This window comes from Euwallacea fornicatus, chromosome 5 (assembly GCF_040115645.1).
Source record: "Euwallacea fornicatus isolate EFF26 chromosome 5, ASM4011564v1, whole genome shotgun sequence".
Lineage (NCBI taxonomy): Eukaryota > Metazoa > Arthropoda > Insecta > Coleoptera > Curculionidae > Euwallacea > Euwallacea fornicatus.
Window position 1 is genome coordinate 2,795,823 of NC_089545.1, and position 19,873 is coordinate 2,815,695.

The 19,873-nt window shown below is 34.3% G+C and overlaps 3 protein-coding genes across 5 annotated transcripts; 1 reads left to right on the plus strand and 2 right to left on the minus strand.

Annotated features, from left to right (window-relative positions):
- The first annotated feature begins 9,707 nt into the window (after positions 1 to 9,707).
- On the plus strand, positions 9,708 to 12,307 carry fbp (fructose-1,6-bisphosphatase). Its single transcript, XM_066282907.1, has 5 exons — positions 9,708 to 9,981; positions 10,038 to 10,182; positions 10,578 to 10,879; positions 11,558 to 11,762; positions 11,812 to 12,307. The coding sequence occupies exons 1-5, from the start codon at positions 9,812 to 9,814 to the stop codon at positions 11,998 to 12,000; spliced, it is 1,011 nt and encodes a 336-aa protein (XP_066139004.1). The 5' UTR covers positions 9,708 to 9,811; the 3' UTR covers positions 12,001 to 12,307.
- dgt6 (dim gamma-tubulin 6) lies at positions 12,133 to 16,057 on the minus strand. 2 transcript variants are annotated; one of them, XM_066282905.1, is made up of 3 exons: positions 15,918 to 16,057; positions 12,948 to 13,875; positions 12,133 to 12,897 (listed from the first exon to the last, which is right to left on the minus strand). In XM_066282905.1, exons 1-3 carry the CDS (start codon positions 15,924 to 15,926, stop codon positions 12,668 to 12,670), a joined length of 1,167 nt encoding a protein of 388 aa, XP_066139002.1. In that variant the 5' UTR covers positions 15,927 to 16,057; the 3' UTR covers positions 12,133 to 12,667. The 2 variants fall into 2 exon arrangements, with proteins under 2 accessions (XP_066139002.1, XP_066139003.1); XM_066282906.1 differs by lacking the exon at positions 15,918 to 16,057 and adding an exon at positions 14,481 to 14,773.
- On the minus strand, positions 14,915 to 19,817 carry Rexo5 (RNA exonuclease 5). 2 transcript variants are annotated; one of them, XM_066282904.1, is made up of 9 exons: positions 19,687 to 19,817; positions 18,352 to 18,593; positions 18,021 to 18,126; positions 17,824 to 17,969; positions 17,566 to 17,765; positions 17,235 to 17,403; positions 17,007 to 17,182; positions 16,678 to 16,948; positions 14,915 to 16,600 (listed from the first exon to the last, which is right to left on the minus strand). In XM_066282904.1, the coding sequence occupies exons 2-9, from the start codon at positions 18,573 to 18,575 to the stop codon at positions 15,952 to 15,954; spliced, it is 1,941 nt and encodes a 646-aa protein (XP_066139001.1). In that variant the 5' UTR covers positions 18,576 to 18,593; positions 19,687 to 19,817; the 3' UTR covers positions 14,915 to 15,951. The 2 variants fall into 2 exon arrangements, with proteins under 2 accessions (XP_066139001.1, XP_066139000.1); XM_066282903.1 differs by lacking the exon at positions 19,687 to 19,817 and adding an exon at positions 19,224 to 19,518.
- Between the last annotated feature and the right edge of the window lie 56 nt (positions 19,818 to 19,873).

Genomic DNA, 19,873 nt, shown 5'->3' on the forward strand with positions numbered 1-19,873 from the left:
AATTGAAGTTTGAAAACTGGTAAAGAGAAATTGTCCTGTGCCACTCTTCGTTTTGATGCAAGGCGAACATTATCAAACTAGAAAATCAAATGGTATGTTCTTAGTATTATGTGGATATATCCAATTGTGTGCAATTTTGTAATTTAATCCCATAAAATTAAATGTTGTTTTAAATTATCAGTCTTCTCATTTTCCTTCTGCCTTTACACGTGCCTTATTTTTTTATTATATTTTGTTTCATATCCGCAATCTGTTAACAAAAGGCTTCACCAGCCAAATGCAAAACATAATAATATGTGTAAGCCCTGTTATCAGCCACTGAGTATATTTGAAATAACGAAGCTTCAAGGTAAATAAGAATATAAATAATTAATTCAACATATATTATTTATAATTTATACTTTTTTATAGTTGCAATATCAATAATGCAATAATGACTGTGCCAAGGCAGTTCTAGTTAATATACACAATTTATATTTAAGAAGCAACCAAATTTTCTGTTTGTTATTAAGGTGACGATCAGGTATAAATAAAAATACTTTTTGTTTATACTCTAATTATTTGCAGAAGCGATTCCGTAAGAAGTGTACAGTTATGTAATTCTATTATCAAAAGGTTATTAAGACCACGTTAAACAAAAGCTAAATAACATAATAATAAATTAGAAAGTAATCGAAAACACTGATGATTGTAAATAGTCATATATCTCACATTCACATTACGCACGCTATCAGAACGAGAAGAAGCGGAACTTTACAGGGTGTCACAAACTCGTGTCTGTATTTTAAAAACGGTTAGAGATACCATTCATTTGTTAATATTTCCTACGCACACGTGCCCTCTATATTACCGATTTTTTAATATCGGTGTTTTAACGTGCGATATCCATTATTTTTGGTTTATATTCAGCCCCTATATTTACCACTGACGTACAGCCGGATCCTTGAAATCTCGAATGGACCTAAATTGCCATTACATTAAGTTTAATCGTCTTATTAATTCGCGTTCTGCGACATTCGGCAAGTAATTTTCGGCATTTTTAAAGATAACGAAGAACTCCGCAAAGATCTCGAAAATTCTTTGCCGAGTTCCTATTTAATAAGACAATTAAAGTTGGTAAAGTGACAATCCACATCGGCTCGAGATTGAGCAATGAACGCTTAACTCGCGAGATTCCAACTCACTTAACTTGACTGACCAAATTTCGCGCGATGGTCTGATTTTTTAATGCACAAATATTTTACAAGCTCCCACTGACCTGAATGTTTAACCGATATTAATATTTAGCACTGACCTTATTTTTTAACTTATGAGTTTCTTATTAACCCGACTTGACCTAAGTTTTTGATTCCTAAATTTACCAGCAACAGCAACCTCCCATAAACACTTTTCGTCGTTTCAGCTTTGCCGCACTTTTCGCAAAAATTCGAAATCAAATAAATTTTAAAAGATGTTCTAACTCATAATCAAATATTTATTTTTATTCCAATTTCATTGAATCCGTATACCTTAATTAGACACTAATGCGCCCTTCCCATCTCTCTCACAGATAGGTAAAGTTATAGTACACAGGGTGCCTTAGGTTCTATGATCAGAATTCTAGAAATGGTCAGAAAAACGAATATGCATTGGTGGTTGCATCTATTGGCGATTTCGAAAGTCGGCTTGCCATGTGGTGAAAAAAGAATGTAAATTACAACAAAGCGTATTTGCAACCAATCAATTAACAGAATTTTGACAGGATTATTTCTATTTGCTTACAATACGATTTCAATTCCGTGTTTGTTTACATTTCGCAGCGGTAGTTAAAATCGCGAATAGGCCAAAAGTATCCTTATAATTTTTTTAGTTCCTTTCAGCCTTTCGCCCTCAACTTGACTTTTATAATTCGTTTTTATTTGAAGGTTGTTTGAATATAAGGGGGAAATCATTGCATTCATTGTCAAATAACAATTAGCCTCTACAATGCCCAATCTTTTGTTGAAATAGATGCTAACCGGAAAGAATTACAGGGCTGGTGACAACCGTTTCTGGAGTTCTACAGAGTATCAGGAGTTTACCAATGTTTTGATTTCTGAAAAGTTTAGTTAAATTTTATCATTTTTACGGAAGTTCTGAGGAGATTCCCGTCATCACATACATAGAAAAGTCTTTTTAGAAATCGAAACCAAATTTGAAAAACAAACCAATTGAAAATCATTTTAAAATATTTAATTATACATTTAAATTACTAATTAAATAACAAAGAAATCTATATTTTGACGTTTCACGTGTCATAGTGACGTGACATGGAAACTTTTAAGTAGAAACCTACTGAAACTTCAAATTTAATGCCTACTAGGTACGTTGACGGCCGTTGTGCATGTGGGAATCTTATTGGGCACATTCCGAAGGGAGACATATTTCCGGGTATTTGGTGTTTAATGACGTGTAGTCTAAGAAGCTAATGTTGTCAAGCGTGAATGATGATCTCATTGACGCTTGGTAGCGCTAAAGGGATTAATAGCCTTTATTATGTGTTTGAAAATAATGGAATTGCTACATTTTTAGCTACAACAATCCGGGAATTTAGAAGACTTAATTGGTCAAGATTGGGGCTAAAAAGTTTCTAGTTGAACGCTTGTTTGGAACAGGTACTCAACCATAAAAAAAATTATAGGTAAGAAAAAAGTATTTTCAAGCGCGGTAAATCCTTAACGCGTTTTATGAATGTGGAGCATGTAATGCCAAAATTTGGTAATAAATCCGAGTTTTATATTCTTGGCACTAGAGAGTGATAACCACAAATAACCGGCCATTAATCCTTCGCCAATAAAAGTTTCAGGTAAATTTCAAAACGGACTTAAGCACACGAATCATTTGTAATAGCACATCGTCGAATATCCGATGTTTTTACATGAATTTCGTTTGTTTTAAACCAGCAGGCGAGCGTTTGTTTGTGCTCGTTAATTGAACGAGTTCTTCCGGCGTGGGCGGTTATACATCAGCTGCTCGAATTTTCGTTTATAGAGCCTTTACAGCAGTTTTACGATTCCAAACATTCTCCATTTTGTATACACATAAACGTTATATTTTATTGCATAGTTTACAGCAGTTTTATTGATTCGAGAAAATTTCAAAGAGCTTTTATTTTATCTTAAAACCTCGATAAGAATCCCCCCAAGGAGACACTTCATAACAGTCTCGAGCCTCCCGTGCTTCTTCTATTCTTTTCCATTCAGACCATGTGCCATAATATCGGTTTAATCCACTTTTTTGTAGAATGCCTAGAAACGTTCAGGTTAGTGCAGGTTAGTTCAGTAAGGAGTAATATTTTTCCCAATTTTTCACAGAATAAATATTTGACATAGCGAATAAAACGTTATTTGGCGCGACCCACGCACCGAATAACTCACTATTAATACGTCAAAATTGAATAAATAACTGTTATAGTGTAAGCAGAATTTAAATAGCTTTATCAGGGTACTGGTAGCTATTTCAGGATTTTTTTTAATTCACTTTCAAACTTTCATTTCAATATTTTGCTATAAAATTTGAATTTCGCGCCTTTTGGACTTTTTGAGGTCTACGTAGCAGTCTCGGCTCCCTTTAAAGGAAACTCTAAAGGACCCTAAAATATCTGATTGTCTATTTGTCTCTCTGCAGAACTTAACATATTGTGGACATATTTCAAGGAGCGATAGTACTCTGCAAAATAATTTAAAAAATGGCTAATAGACCCACAATCAAAGCTGCGCCATTTTCTATATGCTGGGTGGCAGAGTTTGATGCTGTACCTGTTACACCTTATGTTAAAGGGATTTGTTACGAGTAAGAAGGGAACCAGCTATGTCAATAACTGACCTACGTGCTCGAGATCTTCAAACCTCACATCATAGTCACTAGTAGACCATCATACTATATTGATAAGCGCAGTAAATCCCTCAACGTTCTTTTTTCTCAAAAATTTCTCTATTAGCCATTCGAAAACCGGGTAAAAAGTTCTTCGGAGTTCCAAAGGAATTGAAAAATGAAAAAGTCATAAATAACCCTAGAAAAGGTTTAAAATTTACACAGCGACGCCAAGATCTCTCACAGGCCTGAAAATCTGGTGATGAGTCCGTAAATTCATTAGTTTCAGTGCTCGGACAAACAACGTGCTACTAACGTTTCGGCCACAAATCTGTCGCCGTCTTCAGGGCCTAAAAAAGACCTATTAGAAAAAAATGAAAATAACAGAATCAAGGTGTATGATATGATGTCAGAATCTCGAAATTTCCGGTCTTAATAGCTGAGGTACAATAATTTTTTTTGCGACTATTACTCTAACTTTTTCTGAGCGTTTGATATAATTCGTAAAATCACAAAAAAATAGAAAAAACGAAGGTGAATATTCTCAATACGTCAAAGGAAGTGGGTCCACTCCTTTCTTAATTGTTAAGCATGACGCCTCACCAGTAGGGGTTGTTGAAGCGCTGGAATTGCTCACTATTCACTCTCTCTCTTTCTCTGTCTCTGAGGATTATCGGCGACTAAGGCATCATTCTAAAAAATCAGAAAAAGAGTAAGCAAACCGTATAGAGCATATTTACTAAAAAAAAAATTGCCGTATGTATCTAAGCAAATGCATTGCATTTAAATTAATAAAGACGAAAACCTCTCGACACCAACCCTCGTTACCCCACACATAAGTACACGCTCAAAACGTTCCGAAAAGATGAAAATCTCACTGCAAATTCCAGTTCCTTAAGATTACTTCTCTATCTCTTTTCGTCGTATCCGCTGTTGCAGGCCCTTTTTGTTTGGGTCCTTTATAAACCGAAACGGCATTAGGGTCCCCAGAAAGCGTAAAGTGAGAAGGATTAAAGTTGTGTAAAGGGCAGGGTCGGAGCAAGGCGCGTTCCAAATGAGGGATTTCCAATTTAAGGTCGCATTTTTTAGAATATCGTTCAGGACTTTTCCGAGAGAGCTGCAATGATTAGAAGCCCTTCGGATGATTTCTCAGTTGCGCGGAATCGAAGTGAGAGCACTGGAAAGAGAAAGAAGTAAATACAGTCCTGTGGAGACTCAACGTGGACTCGACGAGCAGCTGTCAGGTTTAAAAGCAAAGAACAGAGCCAATGCAGAGCTTGTAGCCGCCCATTTACTTTGGACAAAGAGCGACACTTTACATTAGGGCGATAAGATGAACAGATTTTATCTCCCTCTAACGCGGGGCAAAGACCATTCAGTGTCTTTGTCGCCGGCTTGGCTACTATAATATTGCTGTTTTAATACCGATAGGGCGATTCTCTTGAAAGTGAATCTTCAAGTGTACATTCGAGAGAATCGGGAGATATTCCATAAGATGATGATAGGTTATCTCGAGTAGGTGCAGACATTTGGAATAGCTCGGAATTTTAGTTTCTTAATAGAAGAGACGAGAGGTCTTATTTATAGTCGAGTAATTATTAATCAAAAAGGTTTTGTTATTCGGATAGTTGGCGGAGACTAGTACTTGCCAACACCACTCGAAACCTTGTGATGAGTGGAGGGATTTCTTATGCGTCATAGTACTGCTCGAAGCTTAAGTAATTTTAATTCAATTTAATGTTAATGCCCCTCTCGTAAATCATGTCGAAAATGAGTAATAACATCGCACCTACATGCGCGGTTCTACAGAGTAGAGCTCCGAAATACTCGAGCTTTGCACGTAAGATTTTTCCTCAAACAATGAGTTGAAGAGCGGCAATTAATGTATTTTTATAGACATTTTAGAGATTTTTGTTTGTCGATTAGTGAAGTAATTTAGCGTGGATTCTATTCAAGTGCGTGTACATCGGAATTCATCAAATTTCATCAGAATTTTCAAGCACACTAAAAGTAACTGATGTCATCTAATAAAATTAACAATAACGATACTTTGGTTTAGGCTTGATCAACTCGACTCAGGTTTAACCAGTCGATATGATTAGAATAAAGCTACAAGTTACATCATGTAATTCTTTTATCTAGTCGAGAATGGCAAATTCTCATTTTGAGCAAATACGCGCATAAAATCCTTATTACTTTCGGGTCTTGATGCTAACTAAGAAACTTAAATTACTAGCGGATTTATGTAGGGTGTAATGTATCAACATGGAGATACTTCAGGCGGCGTCAAAAACTCACAAGTTTTGGAAGTACAGGGTGGTAAATTGTCACAAAGTTTTCTCATATTTTACGTTATTCTCACTAATGCAGTGAGTTAAATTTTTGAAATTTCGTACGGCCATTTTCTTAAAATACCCGCTACCACAATATGTAAAAATCTTTGGTAGCTATATACAGAGTGTTTTGACTTTTGGGTCGTGCACAATTTTATGGTTTGTATTTTTTTGAATACCTTGTAAGAATTCTTACGCCAATATCAATTCCTTATTAAATGTCGAATTTGGAGCCGTGGCTCTAACTCTAAAATAAGTAACCCATTGATCCATCAATTATCCTTCAGTACCCAGATCTGTTCTAGTGATGATTGCATACTTTGGCGGTTGGAATGATCGCTTTCAAGCAATGTTTTCTTTACTGCATATTATCAGATTCTCTCCTCAGTCATTCACTGCCTGCGTTGCAGGTTAGACTACAGGTCAAGCTCTATAATCTCAATTTTTTTCAATAATATGTGGAAAAAATATAAATTAGTTTATCTGGAGCTCATCATTGCGAAACAAGTGTTAATGTACATGATCCTCCCGCTCTTATTTTGGGTTTAACGTTATCTATGATGAGTGGCAAGTAATAAAATCTTTCGGTGTGTTTGTTCAGATATAGATTTTTAATCATAATTCGTTTCCAGCAAGCAACTTTATATGAGATATTAAGTAAACAAATAAAAACAATTCAATATTTGCCGAATATTTTTATGGTTAATTATTGAGGGTTGTACTCAACCATTTTCTGATGACATGATTTGATAAGGTTTTATCACTCGCAAATATTTGTTGTAGTCTGGTGTTGTCGAAATGCGTTCTCGCTAGTCCAGACTTGAATGTTTATTGTACAGTGTATTCTGCTCTTTGGCACCATTTAAGTTCGGAATTGGTTAATTCGAAGGAAAAAGTTTGTTTCGTGGGCACTTAAAAATATGGAACTTCCCGACAGCAGTTAAACACCATTATTTAATTTCAAATTGTACTTAATTCGTGAAAAATCGGGATGAGGTAGATGTTTGTTTTCTTGCAAGTCATTTGTCAAAAAAATATAATTTTTTAATCTATGACATCATCACCACAAGGTTAGAACATGTAGTCCCAGTTAAAATTGATGAAGAGACTAAAGTATTAAAAACAATAATAAATATCAAACATGCTGTTAATACTTTTGCAATATTCTCAAAATCTTTTCATGCCTTTTACCCTTCTGAAATACTAGGCCCCCAACGTTATACCTAATTTGCGTGTAAAAGCTGGAGTCAGGGAAGACCATAAACATAAAATGATAAACAACTCCAGTAAACTTTTTTTTCCAAATTAAACGAAAAATTGAGGCACAAACATTAATTTGGCGGAAATCAGAGGCGCGTCATTTTTTTCTTAAAAATTGATCCTACTGGTGCCACTGGTGCGACTGGTGAGACTAAAACTTCCGGTTTTCTTACCGAATGAATTTAGTGTTGAAGTTAAAGGTAAGGCACACCTTTTTGTCTTGGAGAAAGTGTACAAAGATTATTAAATTCATTAACTGCGTAGACCCAAAAGGGGATCTTACCTGCTTTATAGGGGAGCGAGGTTGGGCAATGGCCCAGGGCGGTAAATCAAGCAGGGCGGCTAACTTTCCAAGTTGGCGGTTTTTCTTGCGGTTAAGGGGGCGGTGGCTAAAAATTTACCCCAGTGCACTAGACTTGCTAAGGCCGGCCCTGTGTGTGGAAACAACGTTATTTGAATTTATTCACTGAAGTATTTAAGTTCGCCATTCCGTCCACAAAAATATAATTATGTTCATGATACCGTTCCCTTTTAAAGAAAAAATAATGTATTTATAGTAGGTAAACTGCCTTAGTCATTCACTATATCTATGTTGAATTTTCTAACTTTTTTAAAACCGGTTATCAGCTTCACTTCAACGTTTAACATTGATCTGACGACATTATGATGTGTTATTCCCCCTATTATTTCATGCCAGTTGTACAGGACTACAGTCTTCTGTATTATCAGACTTCAGTGGATCTTTTCTGCTATGTCTTTATCGCGAATCGTTCCTTTCAGATAGTGGATATACCTCGTTTAAATATTTTGAATTTCGATTATCGTTGACTCACCGTTGAGCTGGCATTGGTCCTCGTTTTGACATTCCTTCGCCTGATGACCCTGCTTTCCACATGGATGACTTAAAACCGACCCATCTGGTCTTCAGCATTCCTTAGACTGATAGTGGTATGCCCAACATCTGTTATATTTTTGCACCTTAAGATGGGTCACTTGACAATTTACTATCTGGACTCTAATATACCTTTTTTTAGTTGTCGAATCTGTTTGGGGTCTTTTTTAGTGTTACCATAAGTGCTTGGTTATTTGACGCAATAGGCCTGAGTTCTCCAATCCTGTATCTATCCTCGACAATATCCCAATCACTTCATCAATAACAGTGTTTACTTTTTTCTTTTCAATACTACTATCCACACTTTTGATATGGATCATTTGGCTGTCTTTTTCTGATTTTCTCAAAGCCCTTTTAGGAACACTAGCTGGAAGGCGAGCATGTAGTCTAACCTTATGTGATCTGTTCCTTAGAGTTTATTCGCAAGCGATTTTCGTTTCTAGACATTCTCAACGTCGCTATTCTTCCAGATGAAGAGAACATGAACCCGGTCTTGTTATTGCGAATTTACATGTTATATTGATATTCTAAATGCGCGATTACCGTGTGATAACAAAATAACTCCAACTGAACCACGAGCATGTAATCCAACCTCATGTATTCTGTTTGAATGTTGCTGATTCTGTGAAACGTTTTATGCTGTTGAAGAGAAAAAGCTCATTGTTGGATAATGTTACATAGGTATAAAAAAGAAGACCATACGTACCCCAGCCTGACTCAATATTAGCGTTATAGGGGAAGTTAAAAATTTTGCCTAGCGCGCTAACTTGCTAAGGCCGTCCCGAGAAGTATTCGTGGTATGACAGATTTCTGAGCGCAAGTTAGCCTCCATTCTAAAGGAAATTTTATATATAGACAAATAATTATTGAAAATTTGTCGAAGTAGGCTCAGTAATATTCTGATACATCTTGATAATAGTCGTATACTATCTAATAACTTAAGGGCTCATCTACCTGGTACATGAGCAGTGCAACCTATGGTCTTGGATCGTCCCAAAAGCCAAATAGATTCATGCATTTTTTAATTTCTTCGTCGGTCCACCTGGTTAGAACTCAGAAGGGAGAACTTTTAACAAGTCCATCTTATGCTAATTGCAGCATCAGTAAAATGAGTCGTCTATCAGAGTCTTGCAAGGAAAAATACCATGAAGACATTTTTAGTCGGACCTTTGCTTTTATTGCACCCAACTCATTAATTAGTCATTATCTGAAATAAATTTACTTTGGAAGAATTTCTTTTCCATTACTACAAGATATTTCCCCTAACTTGTTTTGATCCATTATGCATTGGCTGCTTGGTGAATGAGTAAACAATAAACCAACAAGATAATGCTTATCGCATTCACCTCTACTATAGCAGCGATTTCAAACTAGCTATAAAGGTCGATTTTATTTTCGTCTTGTCGCCGCGTCGGTTAAACGTTGCTCAGTCGTTGAACAGCCGTGACCGCAGATAAGTCAGTTTAATGTGAATGTATCTAGTTAATTACAAGAAATGAGTAAACACGGTTTTGATTCCAACACAATTACGTTGACGAGATTCGTCTTGGCTGAACAATCAAAAGTGCCCACCGCTACAGGGGAACTGACTCAGCTGCTCAACGCCATACAAACTGCGGTTAAAGTTATTAGCAGCGCAGTTAGGAGAGCTGGTATTACACAACTGTAAGACTTTTATGATTCACAAATAACATATTGGTATTTCCTATTTTTACCTATAGTTTTGGAATTGCTGGAGAGACAAATGTACAGGGTGAAGAAGTCAAGAAGCTCGATGTGCTTGCCAATGAATTGTTTATTAACATGCTCAAGTCATCTTACACTGTGGCCCTCTTAATTTCAGAAGAGAATGAAACTGTCATAGAAGTACGCTGTTGTGAGATGGACGGAAAGTCCCACACAAATTCATAAAAATTTCAAGAATTTTTTAAATTGTAATAATCGGATATTTTAAATTCAAGGGATGTCCTAATGATGCACCTGATTTTGATTGACCCCAAAACGAATCAACCGATTTTCGAAAGCGGGAATCTCTTAGATAGGCCCGTTCCAGAGCTTCTTTATGAGAACAGGCGTAGGGTTACAAATTTTATACAAACTTTAAAACATATTCATAAAAAATTCTTCTAATTTTAACCGATTTATGTGGGCCCATTTCGCACATTTGATACGATCAGATGATAAAATTTCAGTGACAAAAAAGTTTCAATTGAATAAAACACGTTTTGTCGTTTTTACTTAACTTAAAATTGAAACTGTAGGTTGAAACTGACCAAAGAGGAAAATACATTGTCGCTTTCGATCCATTGGATGGCTCCTCTAATATTGATTGTCTTGTCTCAATCGGCTCAATTTTCGCCATAATGAAGAAAGAAGATAATAGCATACCAAGTTTGAAAGATGCTCTTCAACCAGGCACCAAAGTGGTAGCTGCCGGATATGCTCTCTATGGCAGCGCAACCATGATGGTCTTGTCTTTAGGGAATAGTGTCAATGGTTTTATGCTGGATCCTAGTTTTGGAGAGTTCATTTTGACTGATAAGGACATGAAAATACCTTCAAGGTAAAATTTTGGCCAAATATTAATTTAAAACTTACCAAATTTTCGTTGACCGATTCAATGTTGTGCAACTGCTAGGACTTGTGCTTAATGACTTGCTACCTCATACATAAATGAAAGCGGCCGTCTTTTTTGCCCCGACTTTCCGACAGTTGCAAAAGTGCTACACCACTGTTACCTCTGCTGAATATGCGATTAATAGAGGCAAAATTTATGTCATCAACGAAGGTTAAGCTCTTTAATTTTAAGCTTAAATAATATTGTTTATTTTTTTGTGGTTATCTAACTTTCTGTTTCAACATGAGCTTTAAAAGAAGGATTTCACTACGCAAATCCGCTCTTGTGTTCGTGAAGGATTATAGGATGTATTTCAGGCAATGGGATACTTTTCGTAAATTAATTTAGAATTTATTTAAAAAAAAAGAAATTAATGCTATTCTACTTCATTTAACATCAATGAGGGAAAAGGCAGTCAGTTCTAATTGTGAGTGCTTGTTCATATTATTTAATACCCTCAAATTCTTGAGCTTCTAAAATAGTAAAGATACTTTAAAAAACTGGTTTTAAAGGCACTTGCCAGTTTGAAAATTTTAAGCTAAATGTCAAATCCAAGTATCAAATTTTCAATAGCTTTGAATGCGTAGGAGATAGATTTGAAATAGTATCACTGAGCATTTTTAGAGGTAAAATTTATGCCATTAACGAAGGATACACCAGCGAATGGGATCCTGCTATAAAGGAATACGTCGACAAGAAAAAAGATCCTTCCAAAGGAAAGCCATATAATGCTAGATATGTGGGATCTATGGTTGCCGATGTGCATAGGACTATCAAATATGGTGGAATATTTATCTATCCGTCAACAAAATCTTCACCCAATGGAAAAGTATTTAAGAGCTCCATTTCTAGATGAAATGTTAAAAATATGTTTTCAGCTACGACTTCTTTATGAATGTATCCCAATGGCTCACATAGTAACAACTGCAGGTGGATTGGCATCAAACGGGAAAATTCCTATTCTAGATGTGAATCCAACTAGTTTGCATCAAAGAAGTCCCATTTTTTTGGGTTCAAAAGAAGATGTTGAGGAGGTTTTGACAATCATTGAAAAGCATGAAAAATAGCCACTTTTTGGTGTTCACATGAGAAGTTTGTTAAGAACTGAAAGAATTTTAAATGTAAAACTTTATGAAACGGTGCTGCGAATATACCAAAATATAAAGAAATAAAAACAGGTGATTATTAAAAAAAAAATGTTTTGGAACGATCATATAATGAAAAATAAACTTAGAACATTCGTAGATCTGTTTAGAAGTAGTAATAAATATAAGAAGTTTTTCAGAAGTTATGTAAGATGTATTTGATAATACTGCTAGAGATTTAACAATAAATTATGAGCCCCAAAATAGGGCAAATTTTATAATAAACATATACAGTGTATGTTTTTATATTTACACTGTTCTGGTGGATTTGTTATTAAAGATGCCAGACGCAGTCTCAATATGTGAAAACATCTTGTTTTGAAAAAAGTTCAGTTTTTCATATACAGGATGTAAAAGTTTTAGATCCTGAAGTTTTTTTTTGTTATTTCTGAAACTTGTCGAGATAAATGAATAAATTCAACCTTTCACACACTGTATAGAAAAAAGAAGCATTTTTCATATACAGAAATAAGTATTTTCATGTTGAAATTAAGTTTTCATCCTATATTGGAGACTAAACATAGATGGCGTTAAATTTATGGCACTATTTTCAAAGACACCTAGTATAATGAATTGACATTTGCACACACTACTCCATGCTTTCAGTTATTTGACTACCTAAAAATTGTTGCACGTCGGCATCAAACTCCTTACAACTAGCTAAAACCAAATCTAATTCCCGCTGTTGAGCTTTTAGTTCGAGCAGAATCGCCGTATACTTTGCTGAATAGATTTCCAATTTACTCACAGTTTCCCTCACAAATTCGGCAGTAAGGAAATGTCCAATACGGCATTTGCTTTCAAGTAATGTTGAAAGTTCTAAAGAATTAATTTTAAAACGTTTCGAAATTTAAACGAAAATATCGTACCTTGAAAATACTGAATCAAATCTAGACAGTCAGTGCGCTTTGATGGAATCATATGCGCAATGTTGCTGGGTACTCTCTCTTCTTTATCATGCTCCACATTTAAGCTAAGCACTTGTTCCAAAAGATCATCAATCTCAATAAATTTCGTGCTAACTTCCAATGACTTCTCAGCTTGGTGTTTTAATTTAGCGACGTCTTCCATTAAATTGGTAAGTGGTATATCAAACGGAAAACGTGCAGTAAATTCCGTCTCTTTTTGGAGAAGTACGCCTTTAGCTGCCGCAATGTCTACGTTCAGTTGTTTCAGGTTTTGCATAATTCTCTGCGATTTTTCCATCAAATCTGGCAGGTTCTTAGTTACTTGAGAAAGGAACTCATTTTTAGTCTCGTTTTCTATTGTTTGTGCAATTTTATTCAGTCCATTAATTTGTGCGCGAGCTAAAGCAGAATCTTTATGCGGCTCTCCTGGAGTTAAAACTTTTAGATTTCCAGATCTCTTCAGATGTAGAAACATAACAACTTGAGATAACTTAACAAGCATAACTACAATTTTATAGCCTCCAGGCGATGTAAAGAAAGATGACTGATAGATTGGAATTTGAGCTTCTGGGTATTTTAAGTTAATGATCTTCAGATAGGCCACCAGTTCTCTTCGGAATGATGCGCTTTGTTTAGAATCAAGAGGTGGCCAGCTAGGTAGATTTGATTTAGACTGAGTGGAATCCAAAATGTTTAAAAGGTAAAACACCACATAGTTAAATGCAGTTCGATTCCGCTTTGTAAACATATGTTTTGAGAAATTCTCACAATAAACATCTTTTTGTCTTGGATAAAAACGCGAAAGCAGTGTAAGATTTTCGTACAAAGCTATATGCAATTTCCGTTCATCTTCCTTGTATTGCTGATAAGCTGCCATGATGCTGCCAACCTAAAACAAGATGCAATATTAAGACTGAGATAAAAAGTATTTGTAATGTACAAGATGATTCATAATGCCATAAACACAGAAGAGGTAAATATAGAGGACTTTAAAATAGATCGATAATTCATAGCAATTTTTTTGTTATGCTTACATATACTAAAATTTTCACAAAGATGTAATTTTCACATTAGAGTACATGAATCCAAGCTGAAACTTTCATCACTCCAGAAACAGTAATAGTAGATTTACTTAAATAAAACATTCTCCCTATTAATGCATTTGTTTATTTTTTATTGATTGTATTACAAATTGCAAGTTAGTATATTGTTAACAACATACTGTTATTTCTCAATTCTTAGTGAAATTGTACTCTGAATCGTGTTTTACTTTTAATGCTCATAAAATATAAAACTTTTATAATTAATATTTTGATCTGTTTCATATAGCTTCCACGATACTCTGCAGTTATCATTTGTAAAACCAACTCTGTATTAAGCACCGATATTTACCTACCCTGTACAAATTTGAAATTAATGCAATTTATATTTGGTATTTGTAAATTGGTAAGTCAGGTATATAAGTAAGTATATTTCATGTAAAAAATATCTTACCTATTTTTACGTGTATGAACGAAATTATATGAGGTATTTACATTTCAACAACTTTGCAATAATCCATAAAAACATTAAGTACAAACATTAACAGTTATTAAACAAATAAAAATAAAAGTACGAAATTGAACACAAATTTTAAAATTGTTTTGATCAACCGTTAAAAAAAATTTTAGGTTATGTTAGCTTACCTTACCCTGACAGTTGTCTAAACACATTAAATATGTTAACTTTCCGCACGTCACTAAGAGTACCTAGTGTCTCTTATGTGACTATTTTTTTTAATGTAACGAGTTTAAATTAAAAATATTCATTGGACGCAAAAGGACCAACAATTCTATAACCGAATATTCCGCACCATACATTAATATCAGGCTAAAAGTAACAGTCCTTTTGCCATTTATGTCATTCTCAGTGGATATCCTGCAATTAGATAACGTGACCACAGAAATCTATTTGTTGTAAAAACAATCTCATAACTGAACAAAATATCCCTTCCACAAATAGAATTTCAATCTTTTATCCTAATCTTGTTCATTTCGTTTTTTATTTCATTTATACCCTTACGATGAATCGAGATAAGCAAATTACACGGTTTATTATAGAAATGTTAACAACACAACACTAAAGTAGGCATTAACATTATAAGACCGTTAATGAGTAAATTAGATGTGCGCAATTTGTAACAATCGACCCCAATGTATACGTTATTTACGTATCGACAGTGGATCGCACACCACTCCCACAGATTATTCATAATATGAATAATTTGTGCCATGGTTATCGTTAAAGAATTTTTTTTCAAAACATACAAATACACATCGAACTGCCTAGGTAAAAGAGGTGTTCGTGAACAAATGAGATAATTAAATCAAAAATTTAAATAAACGTGTATACGAAATTCCCTAAAAATAAATATAGAAATTTGAAAAGAAATACTAGAAGCATTGTTGAAACAGTTTATATGTATGCTAAAATGGAAAATAAATGGCGTTTAAAAGGGAGTCTCCTGGTAAACATACTTTTCTGTATAAGCGTTTTTAACCTTAATGACTGCAAGGCTATTAAGAATCGTACTCATATCTATTTTGAGTCATTTTCAATGCGAATAGCCGTATTCGTAACGAACAATATTTATTCGATACAAAATTGATATAAAATATACAAAGCGAAAATTGATTACTAAATCGTTAAAAGAATTCCTATAAACCTTGAAGAAAAAATGTCTCCTGTGGGGGCTTACGATGTTGTAACTCAGACAGGAGACCTTTTTAATTTACAGAAACTTTTTTTTATATTTTGACTCCGAGGAATGATCCTTTAAAAACTTTAAACTTAATTATGATTCATCCTGTACACAACACATACATCAAAACAAGACGATAGATTGAAAATGAAAGTGTTATTCAAATTGAATAATCCACACTATGTACATACATTAAGCATGGAGCGTGTAAGCCACAGGCCGAGTTTACGAAATAAAATCTCTTTTTAGGTTAATAAAACAAGCCCCATTGCCCCCCTCTTTACGTCCGCTCATCACCACAGCTATAAGCGCAGGCTGCTGTACTCCACTGTGTAATTGCCTGATCCATTTATCTAAAATTTTCAGTGTCTTCTCTCTCTCTGTACTTTCGTCAGCAAGTTGATCTTGCGCAATTCGTACGTGGCCTATATTCAACTTATGGTTGTTCATACTTCGGCATAACTGTTTGATCACGTCTTTATTCGACTGAGTTTTCACCCAATTAATATTTTTCTGATTGTCCTCCGTTAAATTTTTATCAATATAGAATTTGTACTTGTCAGTAATCTCATCAACTCCAACAATGTTTACGGTATTGCCGACCTTAATGCACTGTTTTAGCATACTTATAGCGTAATGTACTGAGCCTATATCAGGATAGGCCCTTTGTTCGCTATAAATGGAACTCAGCACCGCGTCCCCATAAAAGGCGTTCTTTTTAAGCTTCAATTGAACCAGTTTCATACAGGCCAAACTGTCCTCGGAACTACAATGGCCATGGGAGCTCATTTGTATTTTTTCCTCAAGGAACTCCCGAGCAAGGGTTTGAAGTTTAGTTTTTCGAGAGCGGTCCCCAGAAATGTTGAAAATTACGCTAATAAATAATGTGGCTAATTAGTACACTTATACAATAAAAGATATATATCTGCAAAACAAATAATTAAACTTTACCTAGTGTCTATAATATATGGATGCATCATTTTTAAAGCGTGCATGTCATTCGCCAAAGACTGACCAACCAATATAACGTCATCTGGTAATAGCTTTTTTAACTCGTCTTGAACATCTTTTAATCTTGTAGTAACATTGCGCATCATTTTGGAATTAATCCCAGAAAACCTTGTCAAGTAATCTATAATTTTATTTTCAGGCTTAACCAGAGTGTCATAAATAACTTCATGTTTTTCATTAACCATAGATACTCTCGTTAATTCTAGATCGCCTTAAAATCACAAAAAATTCGTTGACTTGGTATCTTACACATAGGAAATTTTACCTACCTGCTTCCGTTTTACACATCTCACAATCAAGGGCTATTAACGGACTATGTGACGTAACATTCTTGTAACTGTCTTTAGTTAACACATAATCAACATATTTCCTCTCAACCAGGCCTTTTATAGGGAGCGGAAAATTTTCTTCCACCATTTGCCAACCAGATAATAACAACTGCGTTCTAAAAACTCAAATTTTAACATTGAGCAATGAACAGAGCCTTTGAGATTAACCTTGAATATTTGTCTGTCTGTGGTAGCGAACCATCATTTAAATTATTATCAGCTTCTTCCACTTCATTGATTGGAAAAAAATGATTTACTGTGTCAAATACTTCACTGCAATGTTTTGCAGCATCCTCAAGAGTGCCATATTCGTTTACAAGCTTGCGCATTTGCGTAGCTGCAATAGAGAAAAATAGTACTTAGTCATAAGAGACTAATTCTTTAGTAAATGTTAAATCATTCCATAGAAACATTACAGCGTCAATATCTCTGCAATGGTTTTGAGTATGGTTTGATATTGAATGTATGTACTATTCAAAATATCATGTTAAGGACTTACCTGAAACGGGGACCATTGATAACTCTTTCACAAAGTCGTTGTTATAGGCGAAAGGGGAAATAATTTCAATTTTATGGTCAAAATTGGATTTTGTGAAAGGAAAATGGTGTTCAAACATCTCATAATGATAGAGAGACACGTTTTCCAAGATAAGCAACAAAACACTTGATAAGTTGGTATATTTTTCTAAATTACACCATCTGTGAAAAATGGTCTATATCAGTTAAATAAATTCTATATCCACTAAAAATAACTGACCTGGAAGGTGAATATGGCGAATGCACTCCAATTTGCGAATACATCAAAAGATGTTGTACATCTGACAAAAAAAGTGGACATCGGGTATCCAAAGGCACTTCCAATGTGGCATTTTTTCCCATTTCTCGTAATTTGAATTTTGGAGCCTATAATAATTCTACAGTAACAATTTTAGTTACATTAATTGGGAAACATACTTGTCTAATTTTGGTGGTTTTCTCCCTGAGCATTCTTTTAAGTTCCAGGAAATCCCCACCTTGAAGAATTGGTTTCCCACAAGGTCCTACTTGTGGTTCAGTACAGCTGTAATGAATAGAAAACAGAAAGTAAATGGTCAAAATTGTGTCAAAACTGAAGTAATATCACTCTCATTATGTTAATAGCCTTCTATAGGTATAACACTACAACCTTATTATTTCTTTTTAGGCCCACAATAGGCTGCCCATTTAATAGGCTTCATTATTTCCTCTCAAAAAGATAATGGTGCATAGAATGGCAAATTACTTATGTAGTATTAAGTGTACTTACATATCAGTTTTGAGCTTTTTATTGGGGCTTTGGCCATTATCCTCACTTCTATTTTTTATAAAGTTGTCTGGAAGAACATCTTCTGAATATACAGACTTAGTACTTTTGTTTTTCTGTCTGTCACTTTCATTAAGTTTCACTATATCCAATAAAGCAGCTATTTTCTTCTTTTTATTTTCAATCCTCTGCTTTTTTTTAGAGTTATTTTCTACTGGACCCTTCATTTTTTTCCATTAACTAATCTGTGAAAGTTAATCATAGTAAAAGATTGTCACAGTAATATCTACAATAGGCTTTTTAAAAGATATTCAGGTTAACTAAAACACCATGTAAACTTTGGGAGTTCAATTTTCTTCAGATTTAAAATAAATTAGTCTTGGAATTAGCTTAGTAACATGAGGTTACTAAAAGGGGTTTACTTAAATGAACCTCAAAACTAGAAGATAAAGGCTACCCCATACCTTTTTTGCAGAACCTAGCAGAGAATAAGTAAATATATAAACTAAGTATAATATAACTTCTTAAGGATATATTAGGTGAATTTTTCTACCACTCTTAAAAGCAGTAAAAATTCTAGTGAAAAAATTTAATAGAAATAATGATATTCTAAGAGTTATCATGGACATGACTGTCTTTTTCCAGGCTACAGATACATTTCTGATTGAAGAAATGTTTTTTTTTGTTTATTTTCACCTCATTTTCAATACATTTTCAGTGTCCAAATTTAAACATTAGTTTGTTCACTTTTTTAACAAATCAAAATGATAACCCCTTGGGTAAACCTTTGAAATTAAATAAGCTCAAGGATGAGAGTTTAGGATTTATGTAAAAATGGATGAGCATACTAATTAGGTACAGTGTAACATACTTACCACATATGTATGTATTAGAACAAAAAGACATTAAATTAAAAAGAGATTAAAGTTGAAATCACATTAAAAAGATTTTTGATGTTTCTCCTGTCCTGTGTCTTGAAATTTTTGAGAATTTTGTGTCAAGACAGGTTAGATTCACGAAGATTACTAGATTCTTCAATCCGTGCTCGGTTTACCACATATCTAATTTTAATCAAAAAATTAAAGTATGTTTAAACCACTTTACAATTATTTTATGCACTAAATGCGTAAAACTTAAAAGGGACAAGAAGGAAAATAAAGTGTGGTTAGATAAACATGGTGTCCGAAAATATTCATTCAATAGGAATTAAGACTGATGTATTTTGGGTTGCGTTCTTCATTTACTCTTATTCTATTTTACAAACTCCAAATCTTTTAGGTTAAATCATTGACAACCCTAATTTCATGTAAAATATATATATATCTCATGTAATTTCACCATTTTCGGTGACATTTTCTCTTGATCCGAGCTAAGAAATAATGAAATGTTTCCTCTTTCTATCCAACCTATATCTTTCTTGACTGCCAAGGACCGATGTTTTAAGGAGAAATGTAACACTGACCGTGCAAGAACACACTATAAACTTACTCTATTTACAAAAAATCTTTTTTAAACAGTAAACAAA

What these genes read in the sequence shown, in the direction of transcription:
- dgt6 (XM_066282905.1), bottom strand. An exon ending in TTTGATTCAGTATTTTCAAG is followed by an intron (nt 12,898 to 12,947) that starts GTACGATATTTT and finishes TTAATTCTTTAG; the next exon opens with AACTTTCAACATTACTTGAA.
- fbp (XM_066282907.1), top strand. Translation starts at nt 9,812, where the DNA reads ATGAGTAAACACGGTTTTGATTCCAACACAATTACGTTGACGAGATTC. An exon ending in GACATGAAAATACCTTCAAG is followed by an intron (nt 10,880 to 11,557) that starts GTAAAATTTTGG and finishes GAGCATTTTTAG; the next exon opens with AGGTAAAATTTATGCCATTA. An exon ending in AATCTTCACCCAATGGAAAA is followed by an intron (nt 11,763 to 11,811) that starts GTATTTAAGAGC and finishes ATATGTTTTCAG; the next exon opens with CTACGACTTCTTTATGAATG.
- Rexo5 (XM_066282904.1), bottom strand. Translation starts at nt 18,575, where the DNA reads ATGAAGGGTCCAGTAGAAAATAACTCTAAAAAAAAGCAGAGGATTGAA. An exon ending in AAAAAGCTCAAAACTGATAT is followed by an intron (nt 18,127 to 18,351) that starts GTAAGTACACTT and finishes TATTCATTACAG; the next exon opens with CTGTACTGAACCACAAGTAG. An exon ending in TCGCCATATTCACCTTCCAG is followed by an intron (nt 17,766 to 17,823) that starts GTCAGTTATTTT and finishes CATTTTTCACAG; the next exon opens with ATGGTGTAATTTAGAAAAAT.